This window comes from Erpetoichthys calabaricus, chromosome 3 (assembly GCF_900747795.2).
Source record: "Erpetoichthys calabaricus chromosome 3, fErpCal1.3, whole genome shotgun sequence".
In the NCBI taxonomy this organism is placed as follows: domain Eukaryota; kingdom Metazoa; phylum Chordata; class Cladistia; order Polypteriformes; family Polypteridae; genus Erpetoichthys; species Erpetoichthys calabaricus.
The window spans coordinates 46,234,238-46,261,976 of NC_041396.2; the positions used below are offsets into that span (position 1 = coordinate 46,234,238).

The 27,739-nt window shown below is 36.5% G+C and overlaps 1 protein-coding gene across 1 annotated transcript in view; it reads left to right on the top strand.

Moving 5' to 3' along the window:
• Positions 1-27,739, top strand: part of cntn2 (contactin 2) — a 137,058-nt gene that overhangs the window by 72,941 nt on the left and 36,378 nt on the right. Inside the window, exons 10-16 of the mRNA XM_028796741.2 lie at positions 11,403-11,532; positions 11,938-12,088; positions 15,268-15,395; positions 19,847-20,022; positions 23,585-23,705; positions 26,411-26,569; positions 27,494-27,643. Of these exons, the coding sequence (XP_028652574.1) occupies positions 11,403-11,532; positions 11,938-12,088; positions 15,268-15,395; positions 19,847-20,022; positions 23,585-23,705; positions 26,411-26,569; positions 27,494-27,643 (1,015 nt within the window). The remainder of the gene's footprint in view (positions 1-11,402; positions 11,533-11,937; positions 12,089-15,267; positions 15,396-19,846; positions 20,023-23,584; positions 23,706-26,410; positions 26,570-27,493; positions 27,644-27,739) is intronic.

A 27,739-nucleotide genomic window follows, 5' to 3' on the forward strand; every position in this document is an offset into this window, starting at 1 on the left:
AGATTATAAAAAAATGATTTCTACAATACTACAAAACTACAGTATTAAAAATTAACTCTTACTGAGCAGACTTGCTAAATAATTTCTCTCAAAAATCGATACTGCAAGCTCACAACAAATGTCAAAGTTGTAGATATATAAAAAATTCTGAAACAGAAAATTATTATTTTTATTATGCATAAAAAATACACACCTGAGTACACCATGTTCATTTGTCCTCTCCTGAGTACTCTATTTCTGTTCAAAAACCTTTTTCTGGTATAATTTGCTTTCATTTTAAAATTAATTTTTCTTGATTCTTGTAAATTTTGGATTTCTCTGGCATCTGCTTGGGTTTTTTAGGTGCTGAGTAAAATTCCCTATTTTATTTTAATGAATAAAACTGTTTCAAAGGTGTTAAAATATTTTTGCATCTTCACGTGCTCCCATCTTGAATTCCAAGGCCGCTGCTGTTTTGGGTTAATGTTATCAGCAGATGCTTCCATAATGCCATGTAGAATGACAGGAGATGCACGGCTCATGACATCATGGGTCGAATGGTATAAAGTTTTGGATCAGAGACTTTCGGATCGTCCCAGATTTTGGATACAAAATTTAAAATGAAATTGTGCAAGTGTGAAGCTTTGGTTATTTAGGATCTCAAGTACCATTAGATGCCTTTGAGTTTAACATTACATTTTGGGTTTGACACAAGGTTTTCTGACTTTCTTCTTTCAACTTTGGCTTCGCTTTCTCCCAGTCCTTTACAAAACTACCCGTCTGACCTGCAATTTTCCCATCTTGTGTCAGAGTACCTACATTATCTAGAAAACTCTTCAACTATTAATGATAGGCGGAGTCACTTCAGAGTTTTCTGATCCAGGCTCAAAATTAGCATATTCCTAAAGCAAAGAAAACAAAAAGACTGAAAAATTGGCCAAAACAGATAAATAAGGAAATCATTAAATAAGGAAAACTGAAAAAAGCACCATGTAGGAAACTTTAAAGACAACATTTAAATAATTCTGACTTAGAGGAATATCAAACATTGAGACATCCGAAAAGCATTAGAAGGTCAAAAGAGAAGCTAAAAAATAGCTAGAGTAGATAAAACAAATAGCAAGTAATTTTTTGAGTACTACCTCAGTAAAAAAGATGATAAAAAAGAAATCAAGAAATCTCAGGGCCACAAAAGGAGAAATCATTGAAAATGAGGAGGAAATAATGAATGAACTGAAAAAATGTTTCACCCAAGTATTTGTAAAACAAGAAATAAATGGAATGCCCCATACAGATGTGAAAACAAGCTCTGATTTAACAGATTTACTTAAATCCCTTGTTACATTGAACCTAATGGGATTTTACCAATTGTACAGAAAGAAATCAAAGACATCGGTTCCTCCCTGTGTGGATAGTGCTTTGAGTACTGAGAAAAGCGCTATATATTTGTAATGAATTATTATTATTATTATTATTATTATTATTATTATTATTATTATTATTATCATCTTAAAACCTTTATAAGACACATCTGAGCAGTCACGTCAGAATGAAGAAGTATCTGATGATTGGAAGGTTACAAAAATGACTGCACTCTTTAAGAAAGGAGACACAATGAATACTGGTAATTACATACCAATATGTCTTTCTTCAGTGCTATGCAAAATAATGGAAACTGTAATAAATAAATTAGAAAGTATCTATATGAAAATAATATGCTAAATAAAAGCTACTGTAGATTAATTAAAGGAAGATCTTGCCAAACAAGTCTTTCAGATTTTACTGAGTGAGCTGCTGCAGTATTTGACAAAAGTAAAGCGTACAACATAATTTATTTAGTCTTTTAAAAAAAAACTTTCACACAGTCCCACACTGAAGATTAATTTTGAAACTAGAAGCTGTTGACATCAGAGGTAACCTACAATACTGGATCTCAGATTGGTTAACTGGCAGGAGACAAAGAGTACAGATATGAGGAGAATGGTCCACATGGAGTGAGGTCATCAGTGGAGTCCCTCAGGGGTCTGTTCTGGGTCCATTAATTTTTCTAACTGATATTAATGATGTTGATTTTAGTAGCTGGTAAACTTGTGAAATTCACAAATTATGCTACAATTGGAGGAATGGCAGATACAGAAGAGGCAGCAAAACAATTTATAAAGACTTGGACAGTCTTCAGATCTAAGTGAACACTTGGATGTTGAATATTAGAAAAGTGCAAAGTATTACAAATTGGCCGTAGGAACATCGATTATAAATGCAAGATGGGAGACACTGTCCTAAGAAAGCCATCTCTGAAAAGGGTTTAGGGATTTATGGTGACACAACATTTTCATCTTCTAGGCAATACACAGAAGCAATTAAAAATGCAAGTAAAATATGAAGTTATTGAATATAAATTGAGGAATGCTATGCTTAGACTATAATGCTCTAGTGAGGCCACATCTGGAGTACTGTGTGCAGTTCTGGTCAGCACAATACAAAAAAGTCATAGCAGCATTTGAAGCTATAAAGAGGACAACATCCAAGTGCATCCCAGAACTTAAGAACATGTCGTGCATTGACAGACTCAGAGATTGTGCCTGTTTAGTCTCAAGCAGAGGAGACTGTATGACCATGTAATCTCAAAGGCATTACTAAAGTACTTTCATTCACTCTGTCTTTCTCCTTCGACTTCCTCCTTAGCTGGTATTATAATGCCTCCTTGTTAAAATACTTACCCTTTCTCTCTCTCTCTGTCTATCGCACACCATCTTGATTGCTCAGATTTAAGTGGATTCCAGTGAATCTGTTAAAACCGTCCTACTCTTACTCCCTTTCTTACACATATACAACCCCAGTAGTATGCCTCTTTAAACACATTCATCCTGAAAAGAATTAAAACCTACTTTACAGAGTGCAGTGCCGTTTATTATCTGTGGCTCTGACTGCTATTTAATTTAAATTAAAACACAGCATACCAATTTTGCTGGGTAATTTCATTATTACATTATGATAGCTGCTACTTGATGTAGAGGTTAAAGCTCATAGTTGTTCTATCATGCATAAAATTGGAATAGGCAAAATTTCCAGATACCTTATACTATATTTCCTGCAACCTTACTATATATATGAATGTATAAGTGCACTTCTGCAAAGAAAAGATACTTGTGGTGACTTATAAAATATTAAAGTAAATTCAATTTCAGCACTAAAGGTTTTGGCAAATTAGATCTTTAAATGCTTAACTGTGTGTTTTGGAATCCTGATCATTTCGCAGTTGTTCAAAGAGAGTTGAAATAACTAAAAAGTAGCAATTTTGACAAGAAGGAATACTTAAGAAAGAATATTGAACCCTCACAGAAGAATTTATTAAAGATCTGAAGTGAAGAGTTTGAAGTTCAATTATGAAATTAAAGTTATAGCTTTAATAGTTCAAATGCTAAATTAAAACTGATCAGCGGTTACAGTACAGCAAATAAAATTTTGAGAAAGTGTCAAATTCATACAATATTTGGAAGAAGTGCTTAGTATTCATTTCAGTAGCTTTGGAAAGATTTATTGCTCAGCACATTAAAGCCAGCCACCCTCCCATCTTTGACCCTCACCATTTTGCTTATTGACCAAATAGAAGCACAGAAAAAGCTATCAATACAGCCCTCCATACAGTGATAAGCCATCTGGAACAATCAGGGACCTATGTAAGGATGCTGTTTGTTGATTATAGCTCAGCATTTAATACAATCGTCCCTAGCATACTAAGCTGCATAATCTGAATTTTTCCCCCTCGATCTGTACTTGGATAAAGTATTTTCTCACTGGCCACCCACAAACTGTTTAAATTGGCCCCCACAGCTCCTCTACCAACACACTTAGCCCTGGTCCCCTCAGGGCTGTGTACTGAGCCCATTCCTCTTTCCCCTGTACATTTATGTCTGTATATTTAATTACTATAGAAACACAATCATCAAGTTCAATGATGAGTCCACCATGGTAGGTCTCATAACTGGTGATGATGAATCAGGGATCATACAGGGATGAGGTACAGAAGCTGTAAGTGTGGTGCTCCAGGAACAATCTTTCACTTAACACCCGCAAAACTAAAGAGATGGTCATTGACTTCAGGAGGCACAGAGCAGAGCCAGCCCTACTCTAAATCAACGTTGGACAAGGTAGAGAGGGACGCCTCCATTAAGTTTCTAAGAACTTACATCTCTGAAGACCTATTCTGGACAGCAAATACTCTGGTGGTGGTCAAAAATTACCAGTACTGACTGAATTTTCTGAGACATCTCCGGAAAGTGGAAACGAAGGTAAAGCTTCTGTTCACCTTCTACCACTTAACCATTTGAGAGTGTTTTAGCATACTGTATTTCAACATCGTATGCTTGCTGTACAGCAGCAGACAGGAAAGCTCTGCAGAGGGAAATATTCACAGCAGAGAAAGTCTTTGGCTGCTCTCTGCCCTCCCAGAAAGATATCTCCAGTGCCCAATGCCTCCGCGGAGCCAGGAAAATTATTAATGACCCTTCCCATCCTGGTCACTCATTGTTCACACTACTGTCCTCTGGCAGCTGGTACAAGAGCATTAAATGTAGAACAAAAAGATTTGGGCCTCAGAATTTTGAAATTTAAAAACACATAGAGCTGGTATAATTTTTACTTCCAGTATGTTCGTTGAATACTTTAGTGGATAATAATTTCCTCCCCTTATTTAATTAAGCGTGGTTTATTATTTGTTTGTAGTTGTTTGTTGTACTTGTACCATTTACAGATGTAGCTTTTACAACTTCATTTCAATTTCAAAGCTTTCTAATTGTAATTCTCAGGAGTACAGAGTAAATGCTACAAGGAAAGACTGAACCAAATAAAGATTAAGAGGTGACAAGAAAGAATTGCTTAAAATTATGAAGATAATTAATATGTTGTAGTGACTATTTGGAAAAGGCAATCCTAAACAGTTACAAAAGTGTTTTAGGTTGTTCTAAAGAGTGGTTGAAATCTAAGGGCAAGGGGTGGAAGTCTAAATGATCTTTTATTAAAATCAAAATATTTTTCACAATTTTTAATCTTTTGCAGTGATCACAACTGTATGGTAGCATCAGGCATTGCATCACCATTAGCCCACATGGCTAGTGATGGACAATGTTGCTATCAAGGATATGGTGGCACCAACTAACGCAATGCACAAAATGACGGTGACTGCCAAGAAAACAAAATGAAGTCACAGTATGTGCATAACAATAACCATTAAAAATCAGTTACAGTTAAAATAACAGTAATAACTCCAAAAATTAATAACATGAACTAAGATATTATCTAATGAGTGTCTGATGGGAAGGTAACTGTTTCTTTGAAATAAGTTGTTCGGAACAGAAGGGAACAGAAGGAAGCTGGTAAAGAGTAAATATTTTAGACACAGTAAGCAACAGATACATGGAATATGATAGAAAGGCTTGTAGAAGATGGTAGTAATTTGGAGATTGTAAACCTTAACTTTATTTAAAGAGGTAGGTGAATAAAGATTGACCAGTTTTTTGGACAAAATGGCTTATTCTTGTTATAAAGGATTCATTCTGCTCTTGTTACACCGTTTAGCATGTATTTTCGATACCGTGTAATGCCAATTTCAGGACTTGTCTAACATAATGCTGCTAGTGAAATATTTGGACTTACAGTCCTAAATTAAAATGCAAATAAAATCCAAGTAAACCATAAGGTGCTGTTGATATTTCCAAATAGTTAATTCTTTCAGTTCTTCTAGAAATGATAATGTATTGTATTATTTCTCCATGACCTAAACTTTTTGGCATTTCTAGAACATAATAGGCTATATTCAGGATTATCTCTTGTTTGCATATGTGGTTCAGTATCCTATCTTCTTTTTCCTTCTGAATTTTTGTCAATTAATCGCCTTCTGCAATATGCTTGCTGCTAAGCAGATGTTCCTGACATTCTTTTTTTTCTGTCATTATGGTGGTTATTACTTAGATTCTAAATCACTTTGCCATAAGTGCATGACCACTTGTCATGACCACAAGGTTGCCACTGCCTCAAGTTTTTTTGAATTTCCAGAACCTATCAGATCATAAGATTTTAATTAAGACCGAGATTAAGGTCCTTGCCCCAGTAGTTTGCAAGTAATCACATAGAAGATGGCCAGACCTTAGAATTGTATATATCTATAGATTGGCTGGAGATTTTATCTTCCTCTTCTCCTTTAGCAAATGGCCCTATCTCAACTATAACATTAATAAAGTTAATGTTTTTGTTATTTTTATTATTATTATTTTTTATCACTTAGATTTGTAATGCTTTCCAGGGTTTTTACCATGTATTATGCATGTATTTATGCTCAGATTCTGTTTTCATTGAAGAGCTCTATACAATAATAAATTAACTGAACTGAATTAATGATGACTACATAATCCATTCTTTGCGTAATTAATAGTGCATCTGAGTGCATTGTACTTTAGGATTACTTGGCACAAGACTGCTTTATAATTGAGTGACTCAGCAGTAGAGTAGTTTTGGTTAAGACCATATTTGGGTTATTAAAAAGGAAAGGCTTCAAATTGCAATGGTACACACAGACCTTTAACTTCAAGAGAATATACTATGGTGACTAGAGGTTTTGCAGATCCAAGAAACAATTTTCCAGATAACTCCAGAGTCTAACTAAGTGGAAAGTTTAAAGTAATGCAGACACGACTGATGGACAATACCCTTGTACGTTAACAGCAGGGTTAGCAGCAGTTGTACCTCCAGACTCCTTTTCACTTTCTTCTTCAATCTTTTTCCTTATTCTTACACCTCATTTCATTTTCTTCTTTATCCTCCTTAAGAACTGATCCAAGAGTACTATTGTTCAACCAGGAAGCACACCCATAGTCCTAAAACAAGAAAGACTGATTGTCTGAGACTCCCTCTGATGGCCCCAGGTATTCTTCACTGCAGGGAGTCCTGGGGGACTACAATTCCATTGACTCTCAGCAAAACAAATGGCTCACTCCCTGCTGTTATACGTCATCCAGGGAAGCCCAGTATAACTTTAACTCAGGTCCTCTGGTATTATTTTACTCCGATGTCCTCCAGTCCAAGCATTTTTTGTGTAGAAAAATACAAAATATGAGTAATGGCAGCAATGCATAGTTAACTTTCTTAAACACATGATTTTACTTGAATATTCAATTTGTGGCACTCCACATCCATTTTCTAAACCAATCATATCTTCTATAACTCTGTGATGGCCAGTGTGATTTTCTATGCTGTGGTGTGCTGGGCTGGTAACATCACTTCAAGAGAAGCCCTGTGAATCAACAGGCTAATTAAAAGGGCAAGTTCAGTTATAGGACACACTTTGGACCCCTGGAGTTCATAGCAAAGGAGAGAATTAAATCAAAACTGAGTGCCATTATGAACAATGCTGCATGTAGTCTCTCCATCACTAACACAGGACTATTAGTCAAAGAATTATTCAGCAGAAGTGTGTCAATAAAAACTTCACGGGGTCCTTCAAACCCACAGCAAAACATCTGCATAATGCCTCATTGTGACCGCAACAGCCAATTATTCTTTCTTTTGAATGTTTACTTGCTTTATAGTAATTCAAGTTTGTGTTTAGGCCAAAGTGTGTGTGTATTTCTATTTACTTACTTATTTATTTCCTATTTACATATTTATTTATTTAAAGAGCTTCTGTAAAAGCCAAATTTCTCCCTGGGGACAAATAAACAACAACAAAACATTTATTTGTATAGCACGTTTTAATACAAATGATGTAGCTCAAAGTGCTTTACAAGATGAAGAAAGAAAAAAGAAAAAATATAAAAATTAAGCAATATTAATTAACAAAGAATAAAGTAAAGTCCAATGGCCAGTAAGGATGGAAAAAACAAAAAAAAAAAAACGCCAGAAGGCTGGAGAAAAAAAAAACCAAAATCTGCTGGGGTTCTGAGGCCACGAGACCACCCAGACCCCTCTAGGTATTCTACCTAACATAAATGATTTCAATCAGTCCTCATGGTTTTCAGGCTTCACGTGGAAGAATTAGAAGATGCTGGTCATGTGGACCTCTGGCCTTCAATCCATCAATGTAGAGACTGCATGGTACTTTGATCAGGTGGTGGTGGCGCAGATCGTCACCACAGAAAACCAGAAAAAGAACAGCAGAGAAAGTAGGGGTTAGTACGGATTGTGGAGCCATGATAAAAAATAAAATGATAATTAAATGCATATACAGTAATCCCTCGCTATATCGCGCTTCGCCTTTCGCGGCTTCACTCCATCGCGGATTTTATATGTAAGCATATTTAAATATATATCGCGCATTTTTCGCTGCTTCGCGGGTTTCTGCGGACAATGGGTCTTTTAATTTCTGGTACATGCTTCCTCAGTTGGTTTGCCCAGTTGATTTCATACAAGGGAGGCTCTTGGCAGATGGCTGAGAAGCTACCCAACTTACTTTTCTCTGTCTCTCTTGTTCTGACTTTCTCTGATCCTGACGTAGGGGGTGTGAGCAGGGGGCTGTTCGCACACCTAGACGATACGGACGCTCGTCTAAAAATGCTGAAAGATTATCTTCACGTTGCTATCTTTTGTGCAGCTGCTTACTGAAACGACATGCTGCCCAGTGCTTCGCATACTTAAAAGCTCAAAGGGCACGTATTGATTTTTGATTGAAAAACAAACTCTGTCTCTCTCTCTTTGTCTGCTCCTGACGGAGGGGGTGTGAGCTGCCGCCTTCAACAGCTTTGTGCCGCGGTGCTTCGCATACTTAAAAGCCAAACAGCCCTATTGATTTGTTTGCTTTTCTCTATCTCTGTGACAGCCTGTGCTCCTGACACGCACTCCTTTGAAGAGGAAGATATGTTTGCATTCTTTTAATTGTGAGACGGAACTGTCATCTCTGTCTTGTCATGGAGCACAGTTTAAACTTTTGAAAAACAGACAAATGTTTGTTTGCAGTGTTTGAATAACGTTCCTGTCTCCCTACAACCTCCTGTGTTTCTGCGCAAATCTGTGACCCAAGCATGACAATATAAATATAACTATATAAACATATGGTTTCTACTTCGCGGATTTTCTTATTTCGCGGGTGGCTCTGGAACGCAACCCCCGCGATGGAGGAGGGATTACTGTACACAATATCAGGTTTACACTAAAATGAAACCATGAGAAAGCCATGTTAAAATAATGGGTTTTTAGCAGTTTTTTAAAGTGCTCCTGATGAATTTCCATTGGTAAGCTATTCCAGATTTTAGGTGCATAACAGCAGAAGGCTGCCTCACCATTTCTTTTAAGTTCAGCTCTTTGAATTATAAGAAGACACTCGTTTGAAGATCTGAAGTTACGATTTGGAGTGTAAAGTGAAAGGCATTCCGAGATATAGGATGGAGCGAGATTGTTTAAGGCTTTGTAAACCATAAGCAGTATTTTTAAATATTTCATAAAGTTCTATCTATCTATCTATCTATCTATCTATCTATCTATCTATCTATCTATCTATCTATCTATCTATCTATCTATCTATCTATCTATCTATCTATCTATCTATCTATCTATCTATCTATCTATCTATCTATCTATCTATCAAATAGTACAACCTTATGATAAACTGTGGGTTTAGCCATCTGACTTACCAATAAACCAGCTATCACATACAGCAGCCTCATGAACAAATCATCAGCCAGCACTAATTCGCCTCAAAATAAATAAATCATAGGTTGACCCAGGCCACCAAGTGATGACGTTTGTCAGTCTCATCTTGGCATGACAGATGTGCGTTAACACTCCTGTTCACAGCTAACAAAAGCAGTGTAGATCTCACTCCCATATTCTTATTGCTGTGACTATGGTCAATTGCCCTGATTACATTAGGAAATCCGAATGGCTCTTGGAAGCCTAATTTGGCTCATAAGCTAGCTATCTTCATGAGCAAAAAAACTCCAACCAGTGTTTAAAAGTCCGTTCCTTACACATATGTCCATTTGCATAGTCTTCAAGCAGCACCAAACAAGCAATATTGTCTCAAGCCATTAGACTGTGAGTAGGCCGTAGGGCATGAGACACAGAGCTTTCTCTGTGCAGAGGGGGAGTCATGCCTGTGTTTTTATTACACTTTGGTTTTTCATCCTGAGAAATAACAAGAAGGCTATATAAAATGACAAACAAATAAAAAAGTTCTTCAGCGCAAGTACACTCATTGACCCTCTTTAATCAGAACTAAAATAGAGTCTATATGTGATATTCATCACTTTTGAACTTTAATATGTTTGTTACATTAACACACTTTGTAATGACAGCTCAGAGATATGAGTTAGGATACACGTAAGTCGTCACTTAGCTGGTTTGGCTGCATTTGCCTACTTGATCAAAGGTGTTGTTATTTCCCAGTTTATCCAAAATGTTGCACGATTTAGAGTTGCCATAAATATACACAAGTTCTTCCATCAAGTTTTGCATGGAAAACTGTGTACACACACATTTCAAGTCTCACTTTATGTATATGCAGGTTTTATAAATATGACCTCAGGTTTGGGATTTTTCCCTATTCACTGGAGTTATGGTGCAGCATTGATAACCACTGCATGACCTTGAACATCATCATAGGTTTTAATTTTTCATAATATGGGTGTTATTGTATTCTATTCTGCTGTATGTCTACACAATTATTTACTTAATGTTTAATGTCATAAATCAATACTAAGATACCTAACAGGATGCTCTCTCAGTTTCTGTTGAGTTGCTGTAAGCAGCTCCATTCATCCATGACTGTATGGATCTTTTAGGAAGAATCTTTTTAATTTCTAAATCGGATTTGACTGTGATTTTCATTCTTACTTTTCAGCAGTGCTTAGTGCTAGCTCACATAACCCAACTAGAAATCCTTAAAATATTTTTGTTTAACTTAAAAATGTCCAGAGTACATATTACCTGTATAAAGATTTTATCTATTTTGAAATCTTAACAGGACATTGAAAATAATAATGTAAAAGTATACTAATGTTTAAAAATGGTATACTCTATTTGTTAGAAACATATTCTATAATAGGGTGGCACGGTGGCGTAGTGGGTAGCGCTGCTGCCTTGCAGTTAAGAGACCTGGGTTCGCTTCCCGGGTCCTCCCTGCGTGGAGTTTGCATGTTCTCCCCGTGTCTGCGTGGGTTTCCTCCACGTGCTCTGGTTTCCTCCCACAGTCCAAAGACATGTAGGTTAGGTGGATTGGCGATTCTAAATTGGCCCTAGTGTGTGCTTGGTGTGTGGGTGTGTTTGTGTGTGTCCTGCGGTGGGTTGGCACCCTGCCCGGGATTGGTTCCTGCCCTGTGTTGGCTGGGATTGGCTCCAGCAGACCCCCATGACCCTGTAGTTAGGATGTAGCGGGATGGATGGATATTCTGTAATACAGATATGTATGTTTTATGGTTTGATTCTGATTCTTCCAGGATCGAATTGAAGTGACAAGTGGTGAACTGAAAATATCTGGTCTGATCCTTGAAGATTCTGGGATGTACCAATGTGTGTCAGAAAACAAACATGGAACCATTTACACGAATGCTGAGCTAAGGGTTCAAGGTGAAATATCACAATTTACAATATATATGCTTTTACATAAAAAAAACAACTTAACTGGTAACATAAGTGATGAGCAATGAGATGTAGATTGTTGTTTTTTTCTCAGTTATCTTCCAGACATGCTTGCCATATAACCTACAGTACGTAGAGTGACCACTCCACTTCATTCCAGTCCCCAATGAAAACCTTAATGTGTTAGTTAGTTTTTATAGTTTTGCTACTTGTAAAATTCACACTAAGAACACTAAGGATTTTTTCAGGCTTTTCTATCAGCATTTACTGTATGTCCTAATTGATTTATTTTTTGTCAGATTCGCTTCTTTGTCCCTAATTTCTCTCTCTGTCTTTTCCTTTTTACCTATGGGTCTCCTCCTGTTTTCTCACTCGTAATTGTCCTGGTCTCAGTTCAGGCCCCTGATTTCCGATTAAGTCCAGTGCGCCGTTTAATTCCTGCTGCCAGAGGTGGAGAGGTAATTATTGAATGCCGGCCAAGAGCTGCTCCCAAAGCCACTGTGTTCTGGAGCCGAGGAACAGAACTGCTGACCAACAACAGCAGGTAAGTTTTATACTTGTCTAAACCAGTCAGTGATATTTGCTCATGTACTGGCGGCTGAAAGTAGCCAGATGTTACTAATTTCTGTGTGCCCATGTACTGCTTGATTTCTTTAATTTGCAATTTTGTTAAATACTTGCCAAATGTACTTTGAAAGATGCTTTATAAACTAAGGAATTAAAATGACTTCATAGGTTACCCTGCCATTGCAACTGCTTTAAGGCAAACTTTACTATTTTAGGGTGAAAAACTTGTAAGAATTCAAAAGGTCTTCTATCTTATATAGATTCTTAATTTAGCAGGTAAAGTATAGTAAGCATCCTGTCTATGATGTAGTCCAATTGACTTTTCTTTTAATTTTTAGTATTAAAGCTGCACACACCTCATCTGAATGTTTTTCAAATAATTTAAGGGCTACAATCGATAAAGTTTATTTAACATTTATGCAATCAAGTTCCAGACTCATTGGGCCATATGTTTTGGGCCTGCACCAAATTAACATCATTCTGGACCAAAATCTTTAAATGCCTTTCAGCCAACCTTGGTGTCACAATCCCTCCTAATCCACTAACAGCTGTGTTTGGTGTACTCACAGATGGGCTTAAAGTGGAGAAGGACAACCAAGCTGTAATTGCCTTAACTACACTATTGGCACGTAGACTTGTTTTGCTCAACAGGAAGAATCCTAACTCACCTATTCTAAGTCAGTGGGTAACTGATCTTCTTATATAATATGCTACCATGGCTGTTCGTTTGTCTGTCCAGGATTTTAAATCACCTGTAGCTCGCAAACTGTTTGAACTATTGACCTGAAATTTTGTACACATATACTATGTGGCATCTACTATCTACTTTCAGGGTGATGATTGACCTCCAAGGTTATTCCTCTTGTTATTTTTATGTTATATATTATCTGAAATTGGAAAAATCTAATTCTCACTTAGAGGATCTGTATAAAACTTTTTCAAAACCTGGCAGGATCTAATCAATAACATTTTAGAATAAGCATTTATTCTATTTATTTTTATTCATTTATTAATCTATTTGTTTACTTATTTTTACTAGCCTTAGTTCAGTATGATGTTTTTAGATGGGTGCAGAATTGGCTCAGTAATAGGAAGCAGAGGGTGATGGTGCAAGGAACCTCATCAGAATTGGCCGATGTTAAGAGTGGTGTTCCACAGGAGTCAGCGTTAGGACCGCTGCTATTTTTAATATATATAAATGATTTAGAAAGGAATATAAGTAACAAGCTGGTTAAGTTTCCAGATGAAACCAAGATAGGTGGATTAATGGGTAATTTGGAATCCGTTAAAACATTACGGAGGGACTTGGACAACATACAGGCTTGGGCAGATTTGTGGCAGATGAAATTTAATGTCAGTAAATGTAAATTATTACACATAAGAAGTAAAAATGTGAGGTTTGAATACACAATGGACGGTCAGAAAATCGAAAGTTCACCTTATGAGAAGGATTTAGGAGTCATAGTGGACTCTAAGCTATCAACTTCCAGACAGTGTTCAGAAGCCATTAAGAAGACAAACAGAATGTTAGGTTATATAACACAATGTGTGGAGTACAAGTCTAAGGAGGTTCTGCTCAACCTTTATAATGTACTGGTGAGGCCTCATCTGGAGTACTGTGTGCAGTTTTGGTCTCCAGGCTACAGACATAGCACCGCTAGAAAAGGTCCAGAGAAGAGCAACTAGACTGATTCCAGGGCTACAGGGGATGAATTATGAAGAAAGATTAAAAGAACTGAGCCTATACAGTTTAAGCAAAAGAAGATTAAGAGGTGACATGATTGAAGTGTTTAAAATTATTTAAGTTTAATTATTATAAGACTGTTATTTTAAAATGAGCTCATCAAGAATATGTGGACACAGTTGGAAACTTGTTAAAGGTAAATTTCAATCAAACATTACAAATGTTTTTCTTTACACAAAGAACGATAGACACATGGAATAAGCTACCAAGTTGTGTGGTAGACAGTAAGACTTTAGGGACTTTCAAAACTCGACTTGATGTTTTTTTTGGAAGAAACAAGTGGATAGGACTGGTGAGCTTTGTAGGCTGAATGGCCTCTTCTCGTCTAGTGTGTTCTAATGTTCTTAAAGTTTTACTCTGCTGGCCTAGCTCTCTTTCTCATGGGTGGGGGTTGATTTGCCTCGAACAAAGTTTTGCTAAACTTGATTTGCTTGTATGGAATGTTATTTGATTTTAATAAAATCAATATAATGCTTAAAAAACATTTATGGAACATAAATGTTCCAAACATATTTAAAATGTTGAGTGTTTAAGAAACATTTATATCAAATATTTATGAAATTCAAAATGAAATCTATATACGTCACATATTAAAAGTTTTAAACAAAATCATGCTAGAATAAAATACATTTTGTGAAAAAAAGATAATGATTTTAAACTGTTTTACAGTGATATTCAAGTGAAACTTGCTTGATTTACTGCTGCAAAAAACAGAAAATGTTTTATATCTCTTGTGAATTTTTAAAGTGAAGTACGCATATTGAGTGATATTAGTGAAGGCTTGTGTTACTAAAAAGATGCTTTGGGAAATTGCTTTGGCCATGAATACACTTGTCAGGTTCTCTGCCTCTTTTTTAGAACATACTGTAAGAAATGTGACAAACAAGAGGAGACTATTCAGTCCATCAAGCTTGTTTGTTTAGCTAATAGCTAAGATGTCCCAATATCTCATCCAGATACTTTTTAAAGGTTGTCCAGGTTTCTGCTTCACATACATGCCTTGTTAGTTTGTTCCAGATTCTCACAACTCTTTGCATGCAGTAGTGCTTCTTGAACTTGTGTTTTTAAACTTGTGTTTGTTAGTATTCTATTTGCTGAAGCCAAACCCCCATAAGGAATGTGCAGGTTTGCTACTAGAGGGATGGATGATCAATTTGTACATATCTTATCCTGTGCGCTATCCTTGTTCTCTATATAAAGCAATGGTGTGTGCGGTTAATGACAGTATATCAAATACTGAGCCATCAAAAGGCTAGGAGAAATATAATTCATTCCACTTAGATTAACCTGGCTATTCAGAGTTAAGAGTAGCCTATGTAGAGCAGAAGTAATAGATTTATCCCACCAAAAATATTTATAATCGGCTTTTAATAATTTTAATAGTTTTAAGGGATCTTCTTGTATCTCCACAGGATTACCGTCAAGGCAGATGGGACCCTCTGGATTAAAAACATTAGCCGCTCAGATGAAGGGAAGTACACTTGTTTTGCTGAAAATTTCTTGGGCAAAGCCAACAGCACTGGCAGTCTCTCAGTGAGAGGTAGGACTCTTACTGTTAAGTTATGTAAACTTTATAATTGCTGGAATCCTTATTAATAATGCAGAGCATGTATGTGTTGTGTGCATACTGGTGATTATTCAGCTACTTTCCAATACTGTTAAGTGTCTGGAAATTATTAGTGTCCATATGTTAGGTCATGGTATACTGTTGTAATTGATGGTCTTCCCTTCTTCCAGTCTCATTTTATCACAATCATTGTCTAGCATTTCAAAGTTTACAATTAAGGCAATTGATCAGCAGATTACAAAAATTCCAGGCTTCAAATAAATTAGCCCTTTAACATTACTTGTTATACCCATTTTTCCACATAGATTCCCAAGTGTTTCTTTCTTTATATTTAATTTAGATACATTTTAAAATCCTGATATAGCTTGCCCTTTTCTCATTTTTTGATCATAAAATATTCCAACAGTCCTCCTTGCACAAAATCCACTTTGTTCAGTACAGTGTAGTTTATCTGACAATTAGCTTCTATACTCTCATGTTTTACCTCCACTTCACTGGGCAAAAGCAAGCATTAAGTGAACAAAAAATAACAATAATTCTCACTGACACGGCCTTTCTTTCTTAAGACTTATGTATTTAAAATGAATTGGATGCACACCATGTTTCTGATTGTTCCAGTTCAAAGCAGTGGGCATGATTGCATATTCTATTCCAAGCGCCTGCTGTCTATTTATCTCAAGTCACCTTACTCACAGCTTCCTCACTCACATTTCTTGAAGCACATTTAAATATCAGCAAAGTATTTTGTAAAGGTTTTTTCTGTATTTTGACTCTTTATTGTTGTTCATACCTCTTACTAGTGTAACAAAAGACAAAAGAGATCATAAGGAGTTTGGGCACCAAATTGTGAACCCCATATAATTTTTGGGAAACAACAACAAACACAAACTCAAAATGATCCTGAAAATGTCTTCTCAGACGTGAGTCCAAGTATGAACTAATTCAGCACAGCAGATCTTCTGGTTTTAAGTCCTTCCAGCAGTAAGAGGCGGGTGCAGATGGATGACATCAGTGGTGGTTTGTCCATCAATCTTTCAGTCTGCAGAGGGAGGAAGAGATAAGACATTAGCACACAGCACCAACCCCTGGAGTGGCAGGGCATTGTCATCACTGGAGCCTTTAAACTCTCCCCTATGCAAACAAACTGCCACATAAATCATATAAAATATTCCATTGTAATTTTTATTTAATTTTGCAATTACTTTACAGAAATGTATGTGATATTGATGCCATGAATTATGTGTCCTCAGTTCAAATCCCGCACCTGGTCAATTTCTATGGAAATTGTATATTATTCTCAAGTTTGTCTGAGTTTTTCTCCAGATACTTCAGCTTTCTCCCACATCCCAAAATGTGCATGTTAAATTAATTGCCAGTTCTAAATAAGTCCTTTAGGAGCATGAATTTGAGTGTATAGGTAAGTGGGGCTTGTGATAGACTGGCACCCTGGTCCTATGGGAACCTAAATTGGATAAAATAGGTTTAGAAATATTCAGTTATACAGTACAACTGTATTTTACTGTTGTTCTCATTAGTCATAACATGAAAAGTAATGTTAGAACTGTGATGAACTGTAAAAAAAAAAGTAATATCTAGCAGATAGGTTGAGAAGTATTTTATGTCTTTATTTGTAAAGTTAGTTTTTAGATTCATATAATGCCTAAAGACCCAGGAAGTTTGACAAACCCATTTTTTTTCTACCCCCAGAGTTCTATTGATAAGACAATCAGGGTGAGTTGTATGACTGAATTGCACCCTTTGAAAGTTCACTAATGAGTTGTTTCATTGGTAAATGTTACACCCCCACACGGTAAAGTAGATGAACTGGGGAGGGGCTTGTTTGAGATCTGTTTCATTGGTAAATGGTCATAGGAAGTGCCCAGGCTGCAAAGACACAATAAGAAGAAGATTGCAAAGGCATGATCTATTTTGCCATATCTCCATAAAGAAAACAACTCCATCTTGGCAGCCATAATGAGACAGGCAGGCTACTTGGCCCTGCGCAAGTAATGGACAAGCTAAGAAGAAGAATCGAGTGTAATTACAGGTTTATGTGCCTCCTGAAACTACACCCAGTATTATCCGTTTGTATGTTAGGGTCTGTCAAAACTCATATCTGTACTTTGTTTAACATCTTAGGTGTCCTACCTATGATACATAATAATTAAAAGCATAGCTGCTTCTCCTGCATTTTATTTTACTGTATCTAATTTCCTGAGGTTATAGATGTAAAAGGGAAGGGGGGAGAAAGTGCTGAACTACAGTACCTGATGGTGTGGTAAGGGAAGGTCTACATAGTAAAGAGTATTAAAACAATAACAACAACATTTATTTATATAGCACATTTTCATACAAATAATGTATCACAAAGTGCTTTACATGATGAAGAAAGAGAAAAAAGACAAAATAAAGAAGAATTAAAATTAGGGAACACTAATTAACATTGAATGAAAGTAAAGTCCGATGGCCAGGGAGGACAGAAAAAAAAAAAAAAAAAACTCCAGTCGGCAGAAGAAAAAAATAAAATCTGCAGGGGTCCCAAGGCCACGAGACCACCCAGCCCCCTCTAGGCATTCTACCTCACATAAACGACCTCAATCAGTCTTCATTGTATTCAGGGTTCTCATGGAAGAATTTGATGATGACAGTCATGTGGACTTCTGGCCTTTAATCCATCAATGTAAGGACATCACGGTGCTTCAATCGGGTGGGGGTGCCGCAGATCGCCACCACAGAAAACCGGAAAAAGAACAGAAGAGAAAGTAGGGGTTAGTACAGATTTTGGAGCCACCATGAATAATAATGATAATTAATTGAATATACAGAGCATCCATCCATTATCCAACGCACTGAATCCGAACACAGGGTCACGGGGGTCTGCTAGAGCCAATCCCAGCCAACACAGGGCACAAGGCAGGATCCAATCCCGGGCAGGGTGCCAACCCACTGCAGGACACACACAAACACCAAGCACACACCAAGGCCAATTTAGAATCGCCAGTCCACCTAACCTGCATGTCTTTGGACTGTGGGAGGAAACCGGAGCGCCCGGAGGAAACCCAGGCAGATACGGGGAGAACATGCAAGCTCCACGCAGGGAGGATCTGGGAAGCGAACCCGGGTCTCCTAACTGCAAGGCAGCAGCGCTACCACTGCTACCACCGTGCCGCCCATATATACAGAGCAGCAGGATTAAACTAAGATGAAGCTATGAGAAAGCCATGTTAATGACAAGGAACAAGACCAAACAGAAAATGTGTCTTACCTGACAGTTAATCCATTTACATGTATAAATAAAGTGGTCAGAAGTGCAAATTTTGTCACTATAATCCATGAAAGAAAATAGTGTCTGTCTATTATTATCTATAGAATTTCTGTGATTACATGTGGTTATAGAAAATCATTTACTACATGAAGCATCTGTTTAGAGTAAATGTACTTACACATATACAGCATATTACACACAGCAAAGTGATAGAATCATTCACAAAACAAAGCGCATCCAAAAAAACACTTGCAAATCCTGTAACTACACGTGCGTATTGTTCATTATATATCAGAGTATACGATACAACAGTAAAATACAAGCAATTAAGGTATTTAAGCAATTATAAATTTTAAATGTTACATTCTTTTAAAACCCTATATTATGTTAATAGTCCAATGAGTCAGTGGAGAATTTGTATTAAACTGTTGAATGGAGGAGCATCATGTAATTCATTCAAAATTGACCAGATGTGTATGACACAAATTATACATATGGGAGTGCTTTGGCAAGACTGAAATGAATATGAATGCCATCTGTCTTATGCACATTTCAGATCTTGTGAGATTTATTGCCTTTTTAAGACTTTTTTTCTTGTTTTTCAATGTTGTTTGGCCCCGGTGTTTAGATGGATATTATGTACAGAATGTCTATATATGCCTAAACTGTATTTTTAATGATACACTAGTATTGACCACATACTAGTGACTCTGATAACAATAAGCTCTCTTTTTTATTAAAACCCACACTTCCTGTAGCTGAGTAATGTAATTATTACATCTATGACATTGGCTTAAATACCATAATGTCTTAATGCCTCTTTGATTTGGTCTGTGTTAATGTATTTTTTGTGTTTATGGAATATGATACAAATTGAGTTAATCAAATGTATTCCCTAAAGCATGATAATAATCTATCCTAATGAATGCATTTAAAGTCTACATCTAAATTTAACAAAGGTAAAAGTTACAATGTCTGAAATGTTTCATCATATTTTGTTTTGTTTTGGCAGTATTATTTATCACTGTCATTAAAGTTGTATAAATCTCCAGAAATGATTATTTTTGTAAAGTATACAGTATGCCGAGTTGCCTGAATTTTATTGATTGTTTTTTCTAACCTTCTCATTTCACAATTTCCCATCTGTGCTTTTCCACAGATGCCACCAAGATCACACTGGCTCCCTCAAATGCTGACATTAATCAGGGTGAGAATGTCACTTTGCAGTGCCATGCATCTCATGACCCAACCATGGATTTAACATTCACGTGGGCCCTTGACGGCGTTCTTATAGATACAGATCAATCCGGCGGACATTATCGCCAGGTGGTGGCGGTGAGAGCCTTATTCATTTATATAAAACAGTTTTTCTATAGGAACAGATTGCATAAAGTTGTGTTCGTGATGTGAGTTATCAGCTGTAGACGAGAAGCAAATTAATATAAACTAGCATTGATAAATTACAGAAAACAGAAATTCAAGCAAAAAAAAAGATGGCATAGTACATTAAACATGAAGTACTGCAGAGTATATTTTACAGAAACAAATGCTTATTAATTTGAGGTTATTTAATTAAGAGAGTTTGGGGAGGCAATGGTTGCATGAAATTGTAACTTAAATATTTATATATAATTTTATTTTTACAATGCTGACAAGTTAAGCAATTAGGCAGAAATCCAATGTCTGAGTATTTTTTTCCTTAAATATTGTCAGGATCCATAACAGGCTCATAAACAGTCCTTCAAAAAGCATTTGTAATGGTAGTACACTTTATTTTACAAAGTATAGGAAGAAATAGGAAAAAAAGCTTCTGTGTGAACCCAAAATCTGCCTCAATTCTATGTCAAAATTAGGATAGAAAAGAGGAACAAACATGCTACACAGTGCTAAAACAAAAATAAAACTATGAACTTGCACCTAAAAGTAATGAAAAAACAAGAATGTTCAAATTAAATGCAGTGTCTGTGAAGCGTGGTGTGGTGAATCTTAAGTTGTTAAGACCAAATATCGGTACCATGTCGAAATAATTTAATTATGTAAATACAAGTTGGGTGGTTATATTTATAAATCAAGGCCCACCATACACAAATTTTGTCACCCTAGGTGACCACCTAGTTTGTCTAAATCAGTGTTTCCCAAACTCGGTCCTGGGGACCCCCTGTGGCTGCAGGTTTTTATTCCAACCAGATTCCTAATCAGTGACAACGCCTGATAGCACTGAGCTCATTTAATTAGCTGGGATTTTTTTCTCTTATTCTACATTCAGAAAAGCATAGCAGCATGATTTTTACATTTATAAGACATTTAGAAATATTTCTGCTTTTTCTATAGATTTAAATGCTTAACTCTATTTTGTTGATTTCATTATATTTTGCCCTTTCTCTGTGCAGTTTTATCCCTTTGTTGTATCTTATTAACAACAATTAAAAACGAGCAGAGCAGACACGCTGGCAAACAACACTGAATAGTGAAAGGCTGCAACTGCTTTAGAGTCAGACCCACTGATTAGTAAATAATGGATTAATTAAACAATTAGAACACCTTGAAAAGTAGAATAAAATTAAGATGAAAATATTGTTAAAAAGAAAAAAATACATTCCTATATAACTGCTTGGTACATTGTAATACATATACTGTATATATATATATATATATATATATATGGTTGAAATAGTTTACTGTCAAATAATGCAAAGAGTACGCAACACATGTTTCGCCCTAATTCTGGGCTCATTAGGCGTACACACTCACTGCATTCCCTCGCGTACTCTTTGCATTATTTGACAGTAAACTATTTCAACCATTCTATGATCTGCTTCTCACAACTGAGGGCATCGTGGCGGATGTTAGCCGACTTGCTGACCAACCACAAGCGTTACCTGGTAGGTAACCACCCATACAATCAGATTCAGACTACGAATGCTGTGAATATATATATATATATATATATATATATATATATATATATATATATATTTTTTTTTTTTTTTTTTACCAAACTTAGTTTTCTAATTTCTATATTGTACCCAAAACACAGAACCTGGGAAATAACAGCTCATTTAATTAGCCCAGGAGTTCAATTAAAAACAAAAGCTAGTTGGAACAAAAACCTGCAGCCACAGGGGGTCCCCAGGACTGAGTTTGGGAAACACTGGTCTAAATGATAGTGCCAGCTCTGCTCCTCAGAAAGTGAGCCAAGATGAGAAAGAAACAAAGACCCAGGATAGAATGTCACAGGTGGCAATAACACCCCCATCATACAAGCAATTGTTCCCAGCAGAGAATAGGTAGGTGTGTGCGGTTCATCTAGCAAGCAGACAGGCAGCTGGCATAATGGAGTCTTGTGGTATGTTACTTTTGAATGTGCAGGTTGGTGAACCACACCGCCTGTTGTACAGTTTTACAGTGAAAGCAGGTGTTCTGTACTCCCTTTGCTCATTGTTTCTTGTTACTTATTGGTATAATAAATTTCTTTTTTGATTCTTTTGTCTCCTTGGCCTCATTCTGGGATTTGATATGCCAGAGTGCCAACTGTAGTCCACTTACCAATCTATTTCTTTAACTTAGATTCACTTTGCTTATGTGGACTGAATAGGGTTTTAAAAACTGTGCTGATATTCTGTATTATTATTGTTTAGACATTTTTGACCATGAAAGTTGTGCTACTTCTTATAAAAATGGGATTATCTGCAGAACACTATGTTATACTCGTTTAAATATCTTTTTTTGTATCTCATGTATCCTGTACTTCACAGTACACAGGTAGTGAACATTCAAAGGTGATACATCTCTGATGTGTCTAGAATGCAAAAAGACAGTTGATTATTGTACAGCTATTTCTGTAAATTGGAAACACTAAACATTTCCTGACACAGTTAAATATTTCCCAACAAGAAAAGAAAAAGCAAATATTTTTGTCATACCAGGCTAGCATGCAGCTCTTTTGATATGTTGTGACAGTGTGTCAGATGAATTTAAAGGAATTTAACCCAATGCCAGCAGATATGTCTTTATAAATGTTTAGCAGTTGTTTTCCAAATAGAATTGAAAATATTTCATTATTTTGGCCAATTTGTCTGTGATGCTCACTTTTTCTGACCAGGAATTTTTTGACTCTCCTTACGTTCATTATTTCAAATGAAGTGATTTAGTTACCTCTGAATATCCATTTGATTAAAAGGCTGGTGACAGCAATGCTAAATAACATCTAAATGAAAAGATAATTGAATTTCTGATGGTGTGACAATATGTCAGAGTGACTAATGCAGCTTTCTCACAGATCCGGCATCCTGGATTCAAACTCCAAACCAGGTCATTGTGTATGTGAAGTGTGTACTTTTTCTTTGTTTCTGTGTATGCTTTGGAACTCACAGGTCTCAGTTTACATTAAGTGGGTTTCAGGATGTTATGAAATTACAATTGTAAGTAATAATATTTATTAGTTCTTTATAAATGATGATGTCTATAAATGCTGGGGAAAAATAGCAGATTTGCTATGTGGATAAGTTGGCAAGGAAGGTTAAACTGTTTGGAACATCAATACAAAGAACTAGCAGCAATAGTCATCAGGTTCAGCGGTCACTCAGTATTCTTTGAGATAAAAGCACAGTAGTTACTATATATTCATCCCATGAAGAGTTATAGACCTACTGCATGAGTGATGTAGTGCCATAACCCCAGTACGTTCTGACATGCATCGTTATGCCTCCTGGCTATTTAAAACAGTTGGTAGAAAGGTTTCAATTTGGATCAAAATCTGTGGCTTATACTCTGGCACCAGAAATGCACAGAGAATAGTAATTCTGAGTTAAACCTCAAGATAGAGGCCAAACACGAAAAAAGCCAGAACGTCTAATTGCACAGCTAAAACTAATGAAGTTATTCCTTCTCTTTACAGAATGAGGCCATTGGTGATTTGACTATTCTCAATGCCCAGCTGAAGCATTCTGGCAGATACACATGTACAGCCCAGACTGTAGTGGACAGCAAGTCTGCTTCTTCAGTGCTTGTCGTAAGAGGTACAGGCCTTTAAACAATGCAAGACACGCTGAGTACAATAATGGGAATGTCTTTAGCAAGTGCACACTGGGATTTGAGGCTCCTTACGCAGTTACCAATGGTTCTACATCCTGCAGCCTGCAATTTGGAAAGACCAGCTGTTTTTTTATCAGTTTACTTAATGACTGATTAAAAGGGGGTGATTTCATTTCACTGTAATTCCCCCTCTGCTGTAAGATACCAAAGGAGTTTATAGCTTACTTAGGAGAATTAATTATTTCCTTTCATACACTTATAGTAATTAAACTGGGGAATGTTTCTACTTATACAACAGAGATTCTTGGAAAGAAGACGATTATTTTAAACGCATAAGATGTAAGGTAGAGGGTATCCCTCAATGGGACCCTACTTCATCGCAGAATACACTCATGCATACCCCAACAGTCTCTCATATCAGAACAATTTAAATTTAGTAATCAGTTTATGTGTGCACATCTTTGAATTACTGTGGGAAACCTCAACACCCAGAACATGCATTGCTGTCCATTCTGCCACTTTGCTATCATGCTGAGTTCAAATAACATGTTTGTATAGTTAATTGTATTTAAATATATGAACAATATATGAAAGGCTTATCAGTCAGGCAAATTTGTAGTCTATCAACACACCATAAAGTGTGTTCTTTAGAATGCATTAAAGCCAAGAGTAAATTGTGCAACACCCTCAGATAATTAATGAGATGATGGAAAACTACATTTGTAGAAAGGCACATACACATTTATAGCATTACACAAAAACTGAAATAGGGGGATTTGAAAATAGATGGATACATTTTTAATCAAAAATAAGTAATAACAAATAGCATATAGTTATAAACAAAAAAACTATAACCACTTACTCCCTGAATATACCTGTATTTAGTAAAACCTGCTATAGAACTGTGGAATGAGTGACACTCACCATGTTTATTACTAGATTATCTATCTCACAATTTAATATTAACACACACACTGAGGCCTATCCACATACGTACCTTATAAGTGGTTTCCTGCACTGGCACTCAATCCTTAGTACTACACATAGGGACTCACTATCATCGTCACTAACAACATACAGGTGTCTCTGAGGCACATGACAGCCTATATACCTTTTGATTATATACCACTTAACAACCAATGATGTCTTACTTCTACTACACTTGTTCTTCCTATTGTGGTGTGACCTCTCAGCCTTGACAATGCTTAAGGATGGAGTAAATGGCAATTTCCCCTGCACCAGGTCTATTTGGATATAAAGACAAAGCATAAAATTTAAAAGGAATGTGATATTTATTAAAGTACTAGCCATTCCCCGCGGTTCTGCCCGCATAGTAATGAAACAGGACAAACTTTAAAAATCAATAAACAAAAAGATATCACTAGCTAAGCGGAGGCAAGTTATGCTCCAAAACACAGAGATAGGCCGACTCCCCACTCCTGACGTCCTGCTTCCCCCCCTCCCCTCGGCCCACAGCCTCTGTCTCAGATTAGCACAAATATATCGCTCCTTCAAGCAATTGCTAGCAAAGAGGATGTAAGATACGCTCCAAGGCTGACGTGTGAGTGAGGAGGGCTCTGCACCCCTCACCCTGGCCCGCTGCGACTCTCTCGGATTCACGCAAATAAATCAGTAAGGCAAGCGAACTATGATACTAAGTGTGATGAGAAAGGTCACAAAATCAACTGAAATGTTCAAGCAAATTATAGAAGAAAACCAGATCTAAATCCGTTAAGTAGTTCTCTCGTGAAAAGCAGACTGACATAAAGACAGATAGATGTTGGATTTTATATAGAGAGAGATAATAATACCAATAGAAGAACGTGCAATAGAAAATAAACTAGATAGTAAAGTCTGTATATAAATATAGTCTTAGAAAGCTTGCTGAAAGTCAGCAATGACAAGGGTTGATGTTGCCCGGGGTGGCTTTTTGATTCAGCATGACATGATGGATAAGTTATGGTCTCCGACATCCAAATGAAATGTTCTCTGCCTGTCTCTTTCTGGTGTGTCTCATTCTCTGACATTATTTTTTTGGCCCCTTAGATAAATCATATTCATATTAAAATCACACGTGAAGCTCCGGAACATGTGACATTATGCACATATGATTAACTAGTTGCCCTAGTGATGGATGGCTCTGCTCCAGACTCTTTGATCCTGTACTTATCTCTACAATTGCAGAAATAAATGCTTATTAAGTTATTAAACTTAACTAAAACCACCAAAAATTCATTGGATAAGAAAACAGGTGCATTCAAGTTATAAATTACTAGCACAATACAGAGAGAAGGTACAAGTGTATTTGGGTCATAAATTATTAGTCCACAACAGAGGATGCTTTTAATGTAAATTGCCTCTGTACGTTTGTTAATTAAATTGCCTTAAGGGTCATGTAAATTTCTTTGTAAATTAATTTCTTTGTAGTTCATCATGGTTGATTTGAGCGAAATTAAAAATTAATATAAGCACCTTGCAGTTTTTTTTCTTCAGGACATCTGTTGCTATCACTTACAGGGGCAATAATGTTTGTCATAGTAAATTAATATTTATATATGTATGTATGTATTTTTGAGTATCTGTAAAAAGCCATATTTCTCTGAGGGGCAAATAAAGTGCTATCTATCTATCTGTTAGTAGGTTATCAATACATCTACCTACAATATGAACTGTTCTGTCCTTGCTACAGGACCTCCTGGGCCACCAGGGGGTGTTGTCGTGAAGACAATTAATGAAACTGGAGTGGAACTGCGATGGAGTCGAGGCTATGATAACCACAGTCCTATTGGGAAGTACATTATTGAAGCCAGAACCCCATTGTCTAGTGACTGGAAGCAAGTAAGAACAAGTAAGCCAATTTAGCAGTAATGAAAAATTGACTGCTGGTTTCTCTTGTTTTTTTGTTTTTTTTGTATGGAAAATATTCAATTTATTGCAGAGATGGTTCTTGTACTGAATAGTAAGGTACATAAGAACATTACCAGCATTGTCTTCTACAGAATACTCAAGGTTGGAACAATTTTCCTTGTGTCAGTCACAAAAGATCTTTTTAAAGTGACCAGAGATGGGAGTGACAATAGGCAGAGAGGATGATGGAGTCAGCTAGAGGTCAAAATTTTTCTTCCATGTTGGAGACATCAGAACTCTAAAGGAAGCAGACAGGCATGTGACCTCTTTGGCCCTTTCTGAAAGCATCTCCTGTGATCCCTTTTGCTTAGCCCAGTTGGGCTCACTGAGATAATCATGCTCTTGACACTCAATTTTTATTTCTGCAATTTCAGCCGCTAGGAAATTGTACTTTTCTGTTATCGAACATCACTGTAAGTCTGGCTTACATTTAGTTACTGAATTTTTGTGAGAGTACGTTCTTACATTTTGTGACTTGCAGCCAATTAAACTTTGTATTTATTTGGTATAGACAAAGCCCTGCAGTATTCAAGGATTCCAGGCTTAATCCTATGGAGCAACTTGGGGAAAAAAAGCTACTCAACGTATTTTTTTAGCTAACCGATAAATTGCTTCTTGCTGTCTTTCAACTAACACATCTATATAAATCCAGATCTTTCACTTTGTTGCAGACTCCTATGGTTCTCTCTGCCTGTGTTTTGTTTTGTGTGTGTTTCCTCTTAGTTTTCAGCAGAATCTGCATTTCACTATTTGGCTCTACTCAGTTACTGAAGATCTGTTCTGCTTTGTTCTGTTCTGTTTTCTTATTGGTTGGCTTTATTATGCTGATGGGGTACTAATAAAATTGTGTTATGTGTTTTCATAGAACCCATGAACATAGAAGGTAATGCTGAGTCGGCCCGCATCATCAGCCTTCTTCCCTGGATGGACTATGAGTTTCGAGTCACTGCTAGCAACATCCTTGGCAGTGGAGAGCCCAGCATGCCATCACAGAGTATCCGGACAAAACCAGCAGGTCAGAAAAAAAAGCTATCAGGTGGTTATGGTATAAAACACTTTTAGGTAATACTTGGGATGACAAGATGTACCAGACATTTAGATTATGTCTAGA